This window comes from Argentina anserina, chromosome 3 (genome assembly GCF_933775445.1).
Source record: "Argentina anserina chromosome 3, drPotAnse1.1, whole genome shotgun sequence".
Lineage (NCBI taxonomy): Eukaryota > Viridiplantae > Streptophyta > Magnoliopsida > Rosales > Rosaceae > Argentina > Argentina anserina.
Window position 1 is genome coordinate 30,881,611 of NC_065874.1, and position 18,482 is coordinate 30,900,092.

General features: G+C 39.8%; 2 protein-coding genes and 1 non-coding gene across 3 annotated transcripts; 1 reads left to right on the forward strand and 2 right to left on the reverse strand.

Moving 5' to 3' along the window:
- Positions 1–8,704: 8,704 nt before the first annotated feature.
- LOC126786437 (protein PMR5-like) lies at positions 8,705–11,868 on the forward strand. The gene is made up of 5 exons (XM_050512268.1): positions 8,705–9,306; positions 9,389–9,560; positions 9,905–10,083; positions 10,440–10,598; positions 11,374–11,868. Exons 1-5 carry the CDS (start codon positions 8,999–9,001, stop codon positions 11,714–11,716), a joined length of 1,161 nt encoding a protein of 386 aa, XP_050368225.1. The 5' UTR covers positions 8,705–8,998; the 3' UTR covers positions 11,717–11,868.
- A 206-nt stretch (positions 11,869–12,074) lies between these two features.
- Positions 12,075–12,146, reverse strand: TRNAH-GUG (transfer RNA histidin (anticodon GUG)). Its single transcript has one exon. It is a non-coding gene; the product is annotated as a tRNA-His (tRNA).
- A 528-nt stretch (positions 12,147–12,674) lies between these two features.
- On the reverse strand, positions 12,675–16,675 carry LOC126786429 (asparagine synthetase [glutamine-hydrolyzing]). Its single transcript, XM_050512256.1, has 13 exons — positions 16,342–16,675; positions 15,788–15,926; positions 15,529–15,624; positions 15,147–15,288; positions 14,857–15,047; positions 14,577–14,738; positions 14,404–14,484; positions 14,079–14,300; positions 13,855–13,989; positions 13,681–13,761; positions 13,496–13,582; positions 13,276–13,383; positions 12,675–13,181 (listed from the first exon to the last, which is right to left on the reverse strand). The coding sequence occupies exons 1-13, from the start codon at positions 16,419–16,421 to the stop codon at positions 12,945–12,947; spliced, it is 1,761 nt and encodes a 586-aa protein (XP_050368213.1). The 5' UTR covers positions 16,422–16,675; the 3' UTR covers positions 12,675–12,944.
- Between the last annotated feature and the right edge of the window lie 1,807 nt (positions 16,676–18,482).

The window sequence follows — 18,482 nt, forward strand, 5'->3', positions numbered from 1 at the left end:
GAAGATGCAACATAAAAAATGTAAAGAATAAACTTCTTATTTGTACCTTCATTCCTGGAACAGTCGGTGGTTGTTCTCTGGCAGTAAATGTATCCGTCTTTGATAACAGCCTAGTCAACAGTTCTTCAATCATTTCAGTTCATGCTATCTTTGTTTGGTGGACAAATTCAAGGTAGATGTAGTGCTTATATTCTCTGCATATATAGTTGAAAGATGCTAGTCTTTCGCTCACATTAAAGGGGAAGTGAGACCTGTTTTCAAGTAGAATCGGGCAGATCGTGACTCCCATCCTCCAAACAAACTTAAAAGCAACCCCTGACGCTCGATCTGGTGTGCCACTCATAATCTAAGAGAAGAATTGAACATTCAGATTCAGTAATACATTCCTACACAGACAAACAATTGCTCTCTAGTAATAGAATAAAATAGAAAGCCAGTAGCAATGCAAGGCAGAAGCTAATAGGTTCTGCCGTATTGGCTAGATTAGAACAATAACACTAGGAAGCAAAAGAACTCAGCAAGAAATAATCAAAAATACTGAGATTTTAGCTGTAAACTTAGGCAGGAACGAGCTATGAGTTCTGGGCTAAGTATTCCCAAAGAAATTCTATATATGCTATTAGCAATTATCAGAAAACAAAACTTCTTACAAAGACTCCAAACACAACTATATATACTAGGTAACTTCTTCTTTTTTAGAATTAATGATTTTGTCATATATAGAAGGGTAGGAAGTAACATGAACATGAAACACCCTCTAGGGCTTCGAAACAATTGAATTATGCGAGCCAAATAAGAAAAAACATATCTAACTCAATACTACAAACCATTAATGAAAAGGCACCAGAGTAACCAAATGTCCAAATCAACTAAATGTAAGACTACTCACTTATTATCCCGCTAGGGTCATTCTACTCAGAGGAGGTAACCTAACAAGATCTAAAGAAACCACTCGTCATCTAGGGGGTCCCCTCAACAGGGATCGCAACCGCAACACCGCCAGGGGAACCTGCATGCTCTATCTAATTGACTGATTCAATTACCAAAAGAGCCACCTCCTAATTCTCTAACATAGCAGCTAACAAAGCCTAATTGAGCGCTTTGCGCCAAACCCAAACCCATATCCACCTGCTAAGGACACCCCGAGGCCCCCGAGGAAGAGGCACCCACACCGTAGATCTGCTAAACTTGGGTAACGTGCGCACCACCGCCAACATCGTTATCTCCTTAGTCATAACCCCCTGAAACGATCCAATCTCGGATAGCCAAAACGATTTGAGACAAGATCTTAAACATGAAAATTGGAGACGAGGAATCACAACACCAGGGATGTTGTCCTCACCAACGTCCCATGCCCGATAAGGGGAGGGAAAGACCCAGACCCCCAACGTAGAAACCAACACGACACGAGACGAAGACTTGCCCCCCACCGCTGCTAACCCAAGACCTCCAGAGGAAAGAAGGAGAAAAAAGACAACGAGAAAAGACACGGACACAACTTAAGATGTAATTTAGGGATGTATAACGTGTAGTTAGTACTTACATATTCTCTATATAGTAGTACGTGTAGTACGTAGTACATAGAGTTATAGTACAATGTATTCTCTATATATAGCCTCCAGTGTGAGATGAATAGATTTCAGAAAATTCATTCTCCAAATTACGTCTTATTTGACTTGGTATCAGAGCAAAGATCCGAAAAGACTTTGTCTCTTTTTTCCGCTGCAATATATTTGTAGAATTGAACCCTACTGTTAGGGTTTTATTTCTTCTCAATTTCGTCGACGTTGACTTATGCAACCCATTGACTATTGGGCACCATCAGCTTGACTTTGACTATTGGGTGTGAGGATACACCACCATCGGCGCCATCACTTCTGGCGATCTCTCCCGACTCGGCGTCATCTCCTGTCGTTGGCGTATGCTTCTTTGATCGGCGTCATCTCCAACACCGCTGCTTCTCCGATCGGCGTTCTCTCCAGCACCGCTGCTTCTCCGATCAACGTCTTCTCCAACAATGCTGCTTCTCTGATCGGCTCGGTTTGTTTCTGACGTCGGCGCCTGCTGCTCTCGCTCCTCTCATCGACTGGATCAGACTCCAAGTCTCGGCGTTTGCTACTCTCAGCGTCGTCATCTCCATTCTATTTGCTCAACTCGCTTCAGATCTACCCGACCCGATTTCAGCTATTTGACCCGGTGTTCCAGTCTGACCCGATCCGCTCCATCAGGCTTATTTCTCTTTATTTATTAACACACCCAGGAATTTGATCAGTACACCCGGAAAAAAAATGTCTCGTGTGTATGTTGGCAATTTGGATTCTCTGGTTACAAAAAGAGAGCTTGAAGTTGACTTCCGTAACTTCGGAATTATCAGCAGTCATCAGAATATGGGTTGCAAAGAGACCACCCAGTTATGTTTTCATTGATTTTGTCCACATGAGTGATGCTAAGAATGCTATTCGAGAGTTGGATGGCAAGACTGGTTGGAGAGTTGAGTTCTCACACGACTCTAGACATACATTGGGCTAATACTGTACAAATGGTAACATTTTTGATAAATCTCGGGTTGGTGGTAAGATCAGTATGACTTTAAAAGTTTCTAACTTTGTTGGTTCTGATACTTGAATTATTGATTTTGGCGCCTCTGATCATATGACTTATGATAAATCTCACTATATTACTAAGTTATCTCCTCCACCAGTGTCTTATGTTACTAATGCTAATGGTGAGACTTTTCTAGTGTTAGGGAGAGGGTCAATTCATTTCACTCATATTTTAGAACTTCATAATGTTCTATATGTACCTGATTTATCACATCACTTGTTATCTGTTGTCCAGTTGAACATTGAGTCTCGATGCTCTGTAACATTTTTTCCCATGTATGTGATTTTCATGATCTTCTCACCAGGGAGATACTCGGTCAGGGAGATCTTTTCACACTCATCAATTGTGTGTTTGTTGGATATGGAAGCAATAAGAAAGGATGCAGGTGTTACCATCCACCCACCAGAAAGTACTATGTCACTATAGATGTTACTTTATTTGAAGACATGAGTTATTTTACCTCTTCTGATCCAGCCCTTCAGGGGGAGAATTCATTTTTTTGAAGAGTTGTATCATGGCCAGGGGGAGGAATTAGACATAGTCATTGTTGGAAATACCTTTACTCCAGTAGCAGACGTTCATTCTGAGGTGGAAACTTCAGATAATCAGGTACCAACAGTGGCAGAAGCTCCACCTGAGGTAGAAGCATCAGACACCCAAGTTTCAGAAGAAGAACCAATAGTTGAGAGAACAACTGCCCCTCCCGCCATCACTTATACCCCCGACCAACGACTTACTGGTGCAGAAGGTCACTCAACTAAGGTATGTCCATCAACTGGTACTAGTAGTGAGTCTGATAGTGGGCAATATGTGTTACCAAACAGGTCTACTAAAGGTCAACCCCCCAAAAGATATGAACTTAGTTTACATGCCAAATCAAAATATGCAGTAACCAGTTATATGTCCACTAGGAGATTATCAAAGTCATATGAATCTTTTGTGAATCAAATATCTGCTTTATCAGTACCTAACAAAGTGCAGAATGCATTAGGGGATCCAAAATGGAGAAAAGCAGAAAAATGATACTTGGGAACTTGTGCCTCCACCACATGGCAAAAAGACTGTAGGGTATCGTTAGGTGTTCAATGTGAAGCATAATGCAGATGGATCAATTAGCAGGTATAAAACATGCCTTGTTGCGAAGGGTGTACTCAGACATATGATATTGATTATGATGAGACTTTTGCTCCTGTTGCAAAGATGAACATTGTCTGAGTGCTCTTTTCATTTGCTGCTAGTTTGAATTGGCAACTCCGACAGTTTGATGTCAAGAATGCATTTCTTCATGAGAGTTAGCTGAAGATGTGTCTATGAGTCTCCCTCCAGGGTACGTAACTACTTCTAGTGATTTTGTGTGCAAATTGAGAAAGTCTCTATATGGTCTCAAACAGTCACCTCATGCCTGGTTTGGGAGGTTATCACAGTTTATGCGGAAGAATGGTTACAAACAGAGTAATTCAGATCATACCATATTTCTTAAGCATCAGCAAGGGAAGGTAGTAGTTTTGATTATATATGTTGATGATATGGTGATTACTGGCAATGATATTGTAGAGATGGATCGGCTGCAGGGACATTTGTTTTTTGAGTTTGAGATGAAGAACTTGGGTGATCTCAAGTTTTTCTTAGGGATTGAAGTAGCAAGGGGGAGAGACGTGATCTACTTGTGCCAGAGAAAGTACATACTTGATTTGTTGACAGAGACATGTATGTTAGATTGCACACATATCGACACCCCTATCGAGCAAAACCATCATCTAGCAGAGTATCCAGACAAGAAACCGACTGATCGAGCTCGCTATCAGAGGTTAGTTGGGCGCTTGATCTATTTGACCCATACTAGACCAAATATTGCTTATGCAGTGAGTGTAGTGAGCCAGTTCATGCATAAATCCAAGCAAGAGTCACATGGATGCTGTTGTGAGAATTTTGAGGTACTTGAAGTCAACTCCAGGGAGAGGAGTAATGTTCTCTAAACACAACAACATTCTTGAGGTTAGTGGCTTACAAATGCAAACTGGGCTGGAAATATTACAAACAAGAGGTCGACATCAGGTTATTTTACCTTTGTGGGAGGTAATTTAGTCACATGGAAGAGTAAGAAGCAGAAAGTTGTGGTCAGATCTAGTGCTAAGGCTGAGTATAGAAGTATGGCTCATGGAGTGTGTGAATTGTTGTGGCTGAGAAATCTACTACGTGATTTGGGTGTTAAGTTAAAAAGTGTTATGCAATTGTATTGTGACAACAAAGCAGCAATTGACATATCACAAAATTCAGTACAACATGATCGTACTAAACACGTGGAGGTGGATCGTCATTTCATAAAAGAAAAGCTAGATGCAAAGATTATTAGTTTTCTTTTTGTCTCTAGTGAAGAGCAGCTTGCAGATATTCTCACTAAAGGAGTTTCTAAAAAAACGTTTTATGACTCACTTAGTAAGTTGGGCATAATGGATGTATATATATGCGCCAACTTGAGGGAGAGTATCAGCGTGAGTCATAGAATATAATTTAGGCATGTATATCGTGTAGTTAGTACTTACCTATTATGTATATGGTAGTACGTGTAGTACGTAGTACATAGAGTTGTAGCACAATGCATTCTCTATATATAGTTTCCAGTGTGAGATTAATAGATATCAGAAAATTCATTCTCCAAATTACGTCTTATTTGACTCTAGATACGTAGACTAAATAAACAATCCCAAGGGAGCATTCCTTTCTAATGGCTCATAGAGTCATAGTCACACCACACAACATTGCATAGCTTCCTAATAACGTCAAGTTACTGAAAAAGATTACTCATCTGCTTAGCAAGGCACCATCCTCATTACATCGGATTAGCCAAGAGGTTGAAAGCATTCTGTGATACTGAACCCAATATCTTATCAACTGAATACATAAATCAATGTGGAACGACATTGTTCCAGCAAAGTGATAAATGCTGATCTCAGTCTTCAGCATATAGCAAGTGAATTGTCATGGAATGGACCTCATGGTCATATGACTCATATCCACTCTTTTGCAAATTTGCAAATATATAATTCCTGAACCATAATCAAGAGAGCAGAACCTGCTGTTACAGTGGTTTATAATTTCTGAAAAAACCTGCACTAATATGAAGTTATCAACATTATATTAAGCACAATTTAACTTTAGGAAAACCAACTTCATCAACATACAATCCTCCGACACATGATATGACCTACACATAATCAAGGGATAGGTACTGTATTTTGCCATTCTAAATATATGTACAGCTCACAGCGATATGATTGACGGTCATATATATGCATAGTTATAATATCTTTCGCCAAGAGGAACCTTGTCTTTCCTAAATCATAATTCAGCTTCTTATCTATTGTATATCCTTCCTTCATGTTGATGATGCCATTGATGTGGCATACGACTGTTTTAAACAATTAGATATCTTTGGGCCTCCAGAGGCTTTTAGGGAAACGTTTTCCAGTTAGTGTTGGCAACTTAACTTGGTCACTTGGTCTCTGAGCCTCAGTTGATCTCCGAGGTCATCGACTGGTCAACTAGAAGCTGGTTTGGCCTTGGAACAAAAGGGATGAGTATACTGTGGTACTTCTCACACAGTGGACTCTTAAACAGCTCTGGAAGATAAAGTCTCCTCCAAAGATTAAAACTTTCCTTTGGAAGGCTCTGAGTGGGGCTATTGCTACTTCTAAAAACCTTTCTCAGAGTAAACTCACTCCCTCCTCTCTGAGTCCTATTTGTGGAAAATTTGATGAGACTAGTGAGCATCTCATTGTCCTCTGTACTTGGGTTGAGTTAGTGTGGTTTGGATCTCAGTTGGGTTTCAAATACAACACTAAACAAAGAATGACAACTCTTGATGCTTGGTTCAGATCGATATTTACATGCAACTACAGGGTCTGAATAGAAACTGGTGTCTTACCTTGGTAAGCTTCCCTGCATTTTCTGAGAGATATGGAAATGTCGTTGCAGGTGCCTCTATGATCACAAACCTATATTTCCCTCGGATGTGATTCATTCTAGACTAGCCACTCCCTAGCTCTTGAGTTCTGGAATGCAAATTGTCTGGATCTTCGAGATGCTCCCATGATCACTGCTGCCCCTGTGAAATGGTCTCTTCCCTTGTCCGGAGACTGGAGTGGTGGATTTTTGTTGCGGTGCCTCCTGGTACTTGCCTGGGAGTGGGAGCGGCTTACTTGCTGCTCTGTGTCTTTTTACAGTGTGTTGATCTTCTTCACGAACGAGCTGATTGGATTTGACTGCTTCTATTTGTTGTATGGGCCTTGGGCTCTTTGGGCTTTTGTCTATTTAATGTACTCATTTTTGGAAAAACTTGTCACTTCCGAAGTCCAGGAATACCACCTGATAATGATACCGCTTTTGAAATTTTGCAGGTCAAATCTCAATCGCTTGAACTTTCAAGAGTTCTATACAGTGTTACTGGAGGGCAATGATGAGCTAATCACTGTAGCTACTGTAAGGTGACTTAGTTGAGCTTTATTCTGCTTATTTTGGAAATGTATGGCATTGTGTACCAACTACCAGTATATTTATTCTTAGTGGCTTTCTTGTTTGTTCAAAGGATCCATGGAGAGAAGGTGGCCGATGTACTTCTTGTTGCTACCAAGTTTCACTATCGCCGGCAAGGAATGTGTCGTGTATTGATGAATTTACTTGAGAAGGTGATGTGCCTAGTGTTCCTACATCTGTTGCCGGAAGTTTTGCAGGTAAAAGGAGATCATGCATTGATAAGAGCTGTCTAGAGTTCAAGCAATATAAGCAGCAGGACATCAAAGTTGGCTGCTGTTGTTATATAGACAGTAAATTAAATAGAAGAGACGAGAGTTCGTGTGTCGTAGTATCCTATATAGCTGCCTGTATTCATTATTCTCAAGTCAGCTCATAATTTTGAAGGGGAAAGTGCGTGATGTATATCCACGCATAAAGGGCTCCTTAATTTGTTAATGATTTGTTCGGTATTGCAGTCGAGTGATGTCTTCAAAAGTTTGAAGAAAATTTGCCAGGCTGAAAAATTATACTAATCCATCGTATGAACCAGCAGAATGCAATATTATGAGTGTTATAAATTAAAGTTTAGATATTTAGATAGGGATGTTCATTGTGTAAATCATTGTACCCTATGAAGCATAATAAGGAGAAGTTAAAGAGCGTCTCACTTTCTCTTACAAGGCTTTTGTCAAAATCAGAACCCAATTCATGAATCATGATGGTGAAGGTGACTTGAATAGTGATAACAAGTGTATGAGGCTTGTAACTTTTTTCTTTTTTATTCTTCCATAAAGCATATTGTAGCAAAGCAAACTAGAATGATGTTCTATGTAGATGTTGACAAGGAAAGCAAAGAACATCTACCTAGCTTTCTAAGGAGAGAAGAAGCTCTTTCATAAGAAAAGTTCTGCCTTTTATAATTTGATGGAGATAAGAATCCAACTTTGAGGCGCCTAGACATGACATATTGAACTGACCTCACACCCTTGAAATGATTGGGGTGACCTCATAACCAACATTAGCTGCCTCCCTCCAGGTTCCAGCACAATTGCAGTTTTATGAGACTGGACTTTGGCACACAACCTTGGCCATCCTGACCTTCCCTCAAGTTATTAGACTAGCATTTTACTTCTCATGCATGATAGATGCAATTTACGAAAACGGATACGCGATAAAATGTATATAAAAAAAACCACAGTAATGGAAAGATGAATTATCTTAACTAGATTATTTCGATAGATTTGGAAAAATGAATACAGACTGTTGACTTTCGTCATTTTCTTTAGAAGTTAGAAACAATAAACTTGAGAGTAGTTATGCAAATTCATTGAAAGGTTGCAGACGCCTAGACCACAAGAATTTTTGTGTAATTTCTGATTCTCTAACTGTCTAACACATGCTGCTACTCAAAATCATTTTGATAATTCTAATTCAAGTGTTCAATATTATTCTACAATCTTGCACACAGAGACAACAGTTTTTGGGCAATTGGATTTAGCAATTTTCTTTTAGAAAAGAAAAAAAAACCCAATCGGACAAAATCACTTGGAGACCATCTCAAAGGATTTTCAGATTTCCAGTAAGAGAGAAAGAAGTGTCAAGCTCATATCTGCAATGCAAATCAGCCTCTAGACCACCGCCCACCGTCCTCACGTGAACCAATCTCACCAGACCTTCATATATAATAATATACCCACAACAAATCCAAAACACAACAAACAAGCACCCAACTCTTCTTTTTTATAAGCAGCACCCAAGATTTCACCTTTTGTTTTTTAAATTACAATAGCTGCTTCTTTTAATAGCACCCTCTCTTTCTCTGTTTCTTCTTCTTTTTCCAGCAGCTTTTGCATTTGTTCTTCACCACCCAATACCCTCTCCAATGGCCCTTTTGTGTTGCTTAGCCATTCTTTGTCTAGCTCTGCTTCAATGTTCCCACTCTGCTGTGATATTGAGCATGAGGAACCACCACAACACCCATCACCAAAGCTCAGGGCCAATGATCCACACCAACCAAACCACTTGCGCAATGTTTGCAGGCACTTGGGTCCAAGATGACTCTTATCCAATGTACCAATCTTCTGAGTGCCCTTTAATCATAGACCCTGAGTTCAATTGCCAAATGTATGGCCGCCCAGATTCCAAGTACCTCAAGTATAGATGGAGACCCCTCAATTGTGAGCTTCCAAGGTAAATTAGTGCTCAAGCTGGTGTCTTTTTGGCTTAGTGTGTATGATTGAATCTTTGTTTAGCATATTGTTGTTCTTGGTAGGTTCAATGGGGTTGAGTTTTTGCTCAAAATGAAAGGGAAAACAGTCATGTTTGTAGGTGATTCACTTGGGAGGAACCAATGGGAGTCTTTGGTTTGCTTGATTTACTCTGCAGCTCCTCAGACCCAAACCCAAATGGTGAAAGGAGATCCACTCTCAACATTCAGTTTCTTGGTTAGTCTCTCACATTTTTTAAAACCTTGCTTGATTCTGGGTTTTGGCATTTTGTTGAACTTGTTTCTGGGAGTTTGCATTTCATCAAAGACTTTCAAGACCCAGTTTTTAATTAAAATTGCAGAATTTATATGTTCTTAAACAATGGTTTGAACTTTGAACAGACCAAAAGAATCCATAGGAACTGTTTGGGGGGACCCAAAGGGGTCAATTTGTTGATTACAGCTGGATAGGCTGGATAGCACCATATCATGTTTCTTGTCTAGAAAAGTTATCACCTAAGGAATGAAAGAATCATGACAATCCAAACGGTCCCTTACTTGGGTTTTGCTACAATAATGCAGGACTATGGTGTCACCTTGCAATACTACCGAGCTCCATATCTGGTCGACGTTGAAATGATGGAAGGAAAGAGAGTTCTGAGGCTTGAGGACATATCGGAGAACAGCAAGGCGTGGCGGTCTGCCGATGTGCTCTCGTTTAATACCGGTCACTGGTGGAGTCACACCGGAGCTCTCCAAGGGTGAGCAAAGATTTTGTTACACATGCACAATGTCATTTTTTTGATACAAACATCAGTTAACAGTTGAACATGTCACACTTAATTGTCCGAATAACGTATGTCACATAAAAAGATAGTTTGATGCCATAACATGTCACAATTCTCTATACAATAGGGGTTCATAACCGAATCGTCAAAAATCGAAATTTCGTAATAGTGTGCATGTTAATAAATAATATGACAACATAAGATGGAAACGCACAACTGCGCAAGTTAGGTGGTCTTAGATATTATAAGGGACTAATGGTATTTGTGGCTATACCGCTATAGTAGTATTTCACATTAACCATGTTTTTTGGTGATTTGGTAACGTGTAGGTGGGATTACATGGAATCAGGTGGTAAATATTACAGAGATATGGATCGGCTGGCTGCTTTGGAGAAAGGAATAAGAACATGGGCAAATTGGGTCGACAAATACATCGATCCCACAAGGACCCGAGTTTTCTTTCTCTCCATATCTCCCACACATTACGAGTGAGTTCCACTATGTCTCCCTGTCTCAAATTATTGTGTTGGTTGACTTGGTTCAAATTCCAGGCTTCATTCCATCAAAAAATAAAAATAAAAATTCCAGGCTTCATTCATTACATGTATTGGGAGTTCTGCCAACTCCAAGCACCAAAAATATCACTCCATTTATATATGTCTATTTTGATCCGAGAGTTGATAAGGTTGAGCAGATATCAATTTGCTACTTCAGACATTAGAGTAAATGGTACTGCTACAGTTTTATTTTTTATGTAACACCTCAACTACTTCCAGAGTTAAAATGTACAAAACAAATTATACACATTTGTTTAGGGAAGAATTGTAATGCAGCAAAACACATGCCATGTTCTGAGAATTAGGAATAGAAAGAGCACTACTTATGTCGGTACAACCTTCAAAGATGACAAAACTGGTTATGTACTCCTAAACAGAGAAAGGTGGTATCACATCTCTCCAATCAAGGCCTCCATTATGTTGACATTACATGCTAGCAGCTATTGGGATACTGGCTTGTAGAATTTCACATGTTAGCTTGATATTTTTATGTCTGCATGTCTCGGCAACTTTGTTTGGATATTTCCTGAAACACATTCTCTTACACATGTGAAAAAAATGGTCAGCAAGTTAAAGATGTCTATAACTATTGATACTTTGAAATGCAGCAATGGCTTATGTGCAAGATAGTTTCTTTCTTGATCTGTGTTTTGGTTTTCTTTTAAGTACATGGATAACTAACATGAATGACCTGGTATATTGACAGCCCAAATGAATGGAATGGGGGAGCAACACCTACAACCACCAGGAACTGCTATGGAGAAACATCACCGATGATAGTGAGTGGGGTAATTTATCCGGGGACGACATATCCAGATCAGATGAGAGTGATGGACAATGTGATCCGAGAAATGCGAAGACCTCCATTTCTGCTAGACATTACAAAGCTTTCAGAGCTCCGAAAAGATGGGCACCCTTCAATCTACAGCGGAGATTTGAGTCCAGGGCAGAGAGCGAATCCTGGGCGTTCAGCTGATTGTAGCCATTGGTGCCTTCCTGGTTTGCCAGACACTTGGAACCAACTCTTTTACACTACCTTGCTCTATTGATTGGATCGTCCTCTCTAACAAGTGATATAGGACTTAGCTTGTGATACATTAATTAGGGGGTGCTAAATTGCATCTTATATTTCTATCTTGTAATCTGTAAAGTGATGCTTAATCTTTTTCTCAAAAAAAAAGAAAAAGTGATGCTTAATCTATTGCTAGTGTAGTGAGGAGCAGCAAGGTTTTGTTTTCCTCATTATTTTTCCATTCATGGAACATTTACTAATCAAAATTCAATTGTTCCTGCAACTATGTCATCTCCAAGTGATTTTCATGGCCATCTACAGTATCTTATCGGCTCAATAGTAAAGAAAATTACTGGGAAAGGAAAGATCAAAAATGAGAAAAAGAAAAAATTTAGTGTGGCTGCTGGGATTTGAGCCCAGGTCTCCACGGCCACAACGTGGAATTCTCACCACTAAACTACAGCCACTTTGATGGTTACCATGGCTACAATTTTGTAAACACAAGTAGGTTAACATTTTGGTTGCAAACCATGTTCTACAGGCCTTCTTGCTCGAAGTCCGATGTATCAAGATTATTTGTACTTCTTTGAAGTAGTAGCTGCAATTTAAGGTGGCCTTTATATCAAACTCTAAGATATATTAGTGATATTACGCCCATTGTTCCTCAAACAGGAGGGAATTCATGTGTCTCGCGCCATAATTAAGCGGGAGCCTAAACAGGCTAGGCGGTGAGGCTGTTTGTTAGGCGGGCGCCTAAGCGAATCCTAGGCAGCAAGGCCGATGAACTCGCCTATTCCAACACAGGAAGAGAAGAAACCAGAGGATAATTAGTCACTTGAAGCCATACATGTATCCAAAGGTTGGAAAGAGCAGAAGGATTGTAATTCCGAAAAATAATAAGCGTTGAGAAGTTCTCAGATTGATAACATAAAGAAAACTGCCGGTACAGAAGAAACATCTCAATTTTAAAGTGCATAAAGGAGGATATTCTTAAATCTTAGAAACACCTCCAACATTTATAGATTGATAAAACACACTCCGAAAACTCGGTTCAGAAATATTACATGATGATAGAACTTAGCTTAATCCACCGTAGAGGGGATGATAAAGTTTCAACAACTTATACATAATGCCTATTAGCTTTTTATACATCAGGCATCATTATCACTATCATTTATCTTAAGAAACTTATGTGAACAAGGACCCTCGATTCTGCAGGGCAAAGCCTCAAACTTGCAGATTTTTCGGTCCTTCAGCAGCCCACACTAGCTCGCAATTGCAACTCCTTGAGTACCTACTTTCATGTGGGGAACATTTTCAATGATTTCAGGCCCTAGTCCACTTGGAACAACCTGCTGATTCTCATAAGCCGAGTTGTGGACTCCCAGGGCTGCCCTGCCAGAAGGGTCAAGATTTTTAGACCACTCGGCATCCCACTCGATGGCCGTGGCTGTGCTGCAGGCCACACTTGGTCCTCCTGGTACAGTCTGCCTGGCCGAGTTCTGTCAAAATCGTATAATAAGCATAACAATTTAGCTCCCTTACTAGTACGTCTGTCATAAAAAATGATAATCATGAAATCCACCAAACAGTTACCTGTGGGAAGAACCTCTCAAATATCATTCTATAGTAGTAGCCTTCCTTAGTAGTGGGAGTGTTATGTGGGAAGATATGTGCAGCATTTTGCATCATCTTGTCATTGACCTGAAAGTATACGTTTGAGGTTAATAACTCATAACTAATAAGTAGCCAAGTGGATCCAAGACCTTGTACAAATTCTTAACAAATATGTACAAAGGGTTAAGAATATGTTTACATGTAGAGCAGCATGGGCTTTCAAGCCATCAATCCAACTGTACCCAACACCATCACTGAATTGTTCTTTCTGCCTGTACAGAATATGCTGCAGATATGAAATATGTTAGTCTCAACTCTCAACTTTAAGAGACAACATGCTATGCAAGTTAGAAGTGGTATCCGCAATAGTCGAGATGGTATTACCTTTGGCAGATAAGGCTTCTCCTCATCATCAAAGGCCTTCCTGAGGACCCATTTCTCAATCCTGCCTTGGTCCTTTTTGATCTGAAATTAAAAGCCAACTGATTAGTATCTGCTTTAAAAGTTGGATTGTGGTGTGAAAAAATCCCCCAGCTTTTTTTCACCCTGGATTCTTACCATCTTGAACTCTGGATCAATGCTCATTGCAACATTGATGAAATCTTTGTCCAAGAACGGGACTCGAGCTTCTAAGCCCCAGGCAGACGTTGATTTATTTGCCCTAAGACAATCATACATGTGCAGTGCTTTGATCTGCATCACAAAAGAGAACAACTCCCTGTCATTTCTCTCCATTTCAAGTAATGTAAATGTCAAAAATCAAATAAATTTGTTCACAATACCTTTCTGCAAGTTTCACGGTGAAACTCTTCCTTGTTAGGTGCTTTGTGGAAGTACAGGTATCCACCAAAAATCTCATCAGACCCCTCACCAGAAATCACCATCTTGACTCCCAAAGACTTGATCTTACGTGACATAAGAAACATTGGGGTGCTGGCTCGAATAGTGGTAACATCATATGTTTCAACATGGTAAATAACATCTTCTATGGCATCAATTCCATCCTATCACATACGAAATGCAAATGGTTTAGTAATTTCAGCTGCTGATTGATTCACAAGGAAGCAAAATGAAAGACTGGGGCTGAAACAAGGTTTGTATAGATACCTGAACAGTAAAATGGAATTCATGGTGAACTGTCCCCAAATAGTCTGCAACTTCTTTTCCAGCCTTCAAGTCTGGTGAACCCTGTAAAATCATATAAAGAGACTACTTTAGGAACCAAGAAGTGCCAATAAACTATATTGTAAATCCTTCACTCTTAGAACTATAGATCTCACCTCCAAACCAACACAAAAAGAATGGAGTTGTGCTCCCCATTGCTTGGCAGCCTTTGTGCCTGCCAGGTGACGAGCAGTGATAGAGGCAACCAAAGATGAATCTAAGCCTCCAGACAGAAGAACTCCAAAAGGCACATCAGTCATCAGCCTTTTGGTCACAGCCTGTGAGTATTGCACGCAACATGTAAGCTATGATAAAAAAAATTTTTTACATGCACAAGTAAAATAGTAACCAATCAAAATATAAATTCTAATATGAGTTTCAAGTGATGGAAATTACGGTTTCAAAGGCACGCCTCAGAACAAGAGGATCATATGGCGTAGATGGAATGGACTCTGTGAACCATGGAGGGTTGTACCACCTCTTTAGTTCACCTGTTTTGCTTGAGTACAGGTGACCAGGTGGAAAGGACTCAAAGTGTTCACAATCATCATTCAACCCTTTCAGCTCTGATGCAATCCATATTGAGCCTGGATTTCGATATGGAAAAAGAGAACAATTTTATTGTCACATATATTCAACACAAAAGGAAAAGTAGAATTTCATCAGAAACAGGGTTTTGCTATTACCATCAAGACTCCAGCCCATGTAGAGGGAAGTGATTCCAATAGCATCACGAGCAACAATGAAGCTGTTGTCGCGGGTATCCAGCAGCACGAAAGAGAACATGCCATCAAGCATCCCCACACAGTCCTCTCCATACTCTTCATACTACGACAGATAACAAAAGTAGGTTAGCAGTAGTTAGCACAATAGGATATCCCAGAATTTGATCAAACTCATAGGAGTAATAAACACATAAGTACATGTCTGTGACAGCAAATACTCATCATCCCATAAATTGATCATACTGATAGTGACATACAAATGAAACTGAAATTTGATCATGCTTTGGTTTTACCAAACAAGTTGGTACAAATCAGTGTGAAGAAATTCGTATAGGTGCCTCACCAGATGGGCAATGACATCACAGTCGCTGCCGGTTCGGAACTTGTGTTTCGGCAGACTCTTCCTCAGTTCTTCATGGTTGTAAATCTCACCATTGACCTGAAGATATTGAGCACAAAGCCTTGATCAATCAATAGTTCGTATAAAAAAAAAGCCTTGATCAGTAATTGAGTTCTTAACACCAAAGTGACCAAACTAAGCTAGAATAAACACAAAATTAATCACTATTCACAAAAAGAGTGACATATGGATAGGTCCTTACCGTGACAATAATTGACTTATCTTCGTTAAACAGAGGTTGATCTCCAGAAGCTGGATCAATAATAGCCAGCCTCTGATGGGCCAAGAAACAGTCACCGTGCTGATACAGACCACTCCAATCTGGACCCCGGTGCTTCAACCTAACACAGTAAAACCAAGGCCATATCAGCAATTCCACAACTCTCTGGGTCCTGTTCTTCTTTTCTTTTATTTTCTTCCTCCAAATCATTGTACCCTTACAAATATTTCCTCCCATATTATTATGGGTCAATAGTAAACATCATATCAGATGGTTTGATTTGAAGAAGCACCACTTATTACCAACAACCGAAAGCACCAAGCACCACTTATTGTGTAACTATGCAAACAGTACTATGATCGACAATCAAGTCAGCTCTAACTAATAGATAAGTATCAAAGTATGGACATTTACTTTGTTAAAAAAAACAGAGTTCATCGTCAACAATAACAACAGCAAATGATCTACAAAGTCTGTCTACTTGCATGTGTTACTTCTAGCTCAAGGAATGAAAGAAGAGAGAGACAAGTAACTACCTGCGAGATAGCTCGAGAACCCTGACTCTCTTAGCCTGAGAGTCATCAGAGCAACCCAGAACGGCAAGGATTCCACACATTGTTCAAACTATAACAAACTCAGAACCCCGGGAAGGATCGAACAAAGAGATAAAGAATCGAAGAAGAAGGGAGACAAAGCCAAGAAGATAGGAAAATGAAGGGAGTGTTTGGTTTTCCGAAGGGGAAGCTCAGAGGTTTTGTGCAGTGGAAGCAGGGAGGCAACAACACGTAGAAGGCCCTGCAAATTCTGATCACCGAACACGTTCAAGTGTTGGATTTGGGTTTGGGAAGTTTGAAGGAGTAAGTATTCCCAGTCTCTGGCCACGTATTTATAGCAAAAGAAAGACTCTTATTGAACCGCCTCCCGGAGATTGTGGGTCCCCACACTACAGAACCAAGCGGCGACGTTTTTTCTGTTTGTGCTACGTTGACGTTGTTTATCTTGTGTTTATCGTCGTCACTAGCTGCAAGGGACCCGTCGGAGCTGTCGTCTCCGTCAATGACACGTGTTGTGACGCATTCGTCTAATTGGGTCTTATAAAAATAGGTCCCGCTAAATTACATGGTGAAGTTTATCCTATTTGCAGTTCGTGTGGTCGTCTTCGTGGATTGTTTTACTTCTACCTTTGATTCTTTGAACCGTAAATCCGTAATTAGTAACCGATTTTCCGATATATAGGCAAACGAAGGTACTCTAATCTTCTTTTAAGATTCATATCCGATGAGCTTCCTTGTTCTAAATTAGTCTGACGGGAGCTCATAAGTCAACAGGCAACTGCACCTTCTTCTCTGACCACGTTGATAATACTGTGATTAAATTGAGCAGAAGTCATTGCCATGTTGGGGTTGTAAATCAAACATTCTCGTGCAGATCTAATGTAACCATTGAAAAACTTGCAGAAATTTGACAAAAAAAAATCAACTAAAAATTGGGATAAAATGATTTGGGATTCACGTCCAAAACCAATTTCTTATGAATTGAGTGACTCAAATCCTTATAAATCTACATGCTAGGTCTTAATTCCCAATGTGTGATGTATATTCTCAACACAACCCCACATTTGTAGTGAATTTTCAAGTCATACACGTGGACAACATTTTGAGTAACGTGGAGCCTGTATAGTCATTTGAATTTCACACGTGGATATAAGTAACCCGCTCTGATACCATGATAAAATAATTTTGGGTTCACATTTAAAACCAATTAACAATGAATGAAGTAGCTCAAATCTTTATAAACTCATATACTATGTCTCAATTTCTAATGTGAGATATATATTCTCAGTACATTTTTTCCAATCATCCATGTAAGTATAAGAGACAATTAGGGTTCTTGACGGGCAGTGATGCAGTGAGAAAAAACACTCCAAATGTTATTTTTTTTTCTATTGTCTAAACAACTTACATGTTATGAAGATTCATTTGTGAGGGAAAAACTACTGGCAGTGGTCTTCTTTCGGCCTTAACCCTACTTTACCAGCCCATCTGCCGGAGCCCCCTTGCTGCAAACTCCGGCGTGCTCGAAGGGTGCTGCCGGAAAAGAGCGGTTGGGGGAAACTCTAGCGCGCTGAGCATTTTTACTAACTTAAGATATTTCAGATATATACTCACCATCTACAAGTATATTGGACAATATACAATCAAGAGAGGACAGAGTGGTTAGTTTAATTTGATAAATTTATCGATCTACAAGGATACTAAGGAAAAGGAAAAAACGATTGGACCAGCAAAATTAGTAAGTTAATTGTTTATCATATCGATCGATCATGTGGTTTGTATATGTGATTTGGGTGCTATGTTTGGGACCAGTAGATGATTTGACAGAACATAAACCTGCAACGTTGATATTAATAGCAGTTTAAAACACTTCAATCTTATCAAACCTTCGTGAAAATTGTTGGGTTAGTGGTAGGGAACCAATTTAGACCCCATACGAACAACTTTGGAAAATGACCTTTATCAGCCTACCATGTTTGGAACCTTCACCGCGCACCAAACATTTGTGGGATAAAAGCAATTCATTGTCACATACACTACATTATAGTCAAGTTTGAAGTAGGCTAGGAGTGGAAACGCGGGGGAGGTGCGTTTCCCGCTTCCGAAGTGGAATCACTACGGAA

Excerpts from the sequence above, each read along its gene's own strand:
- LOC126786429 (XM_050512256.1), bottom strand. The coding sequence starts at position 16,421 with ATGTGTGGAATCCTTGCCGTTCTGGGTTGCTCTGATGACTCTCAGGCT. Across the intron at positions 15,927-16,341 it reads GTTCTCGAGCTATCTCGCAG|GTTGAAGCACCGGGGTCCAG; the intron begins GTAGTTACTTGT and ends TTACTGTGTTAG. Across the intron at positions 13,182-13,275 it reads TTGAGAGGTTCTTCCCACAG|AACTCGGCCAGGCAGACTGT; the intron begins GTAACTGTTTGG and ends CGATTTTGACAG.
- LOC126786437 (XM_050512268.1), top strand. The coding sequence starts at position 8,999 with ATGGCCCTTTTGTGTTGCTTAGCCATTCTTTGTCTAGCTCTGCTTCAA. Across the intron at positions 9,307-9,388 it reads CTCAATTGTGAGCTTCCAAG|GTTCAATGGGGTTGAGTTTT; the intron begins GTAAATTAGTGC and ends TGTTCTTGGTAG. Across the intron at positions 10,084-10,439 it reads CACACCGGAGCTCTCCAAGG|GTGGGATTACATGGAATCAG; the intron begins GTGAGCAAAGAT and ends GGTAACGTGTAG.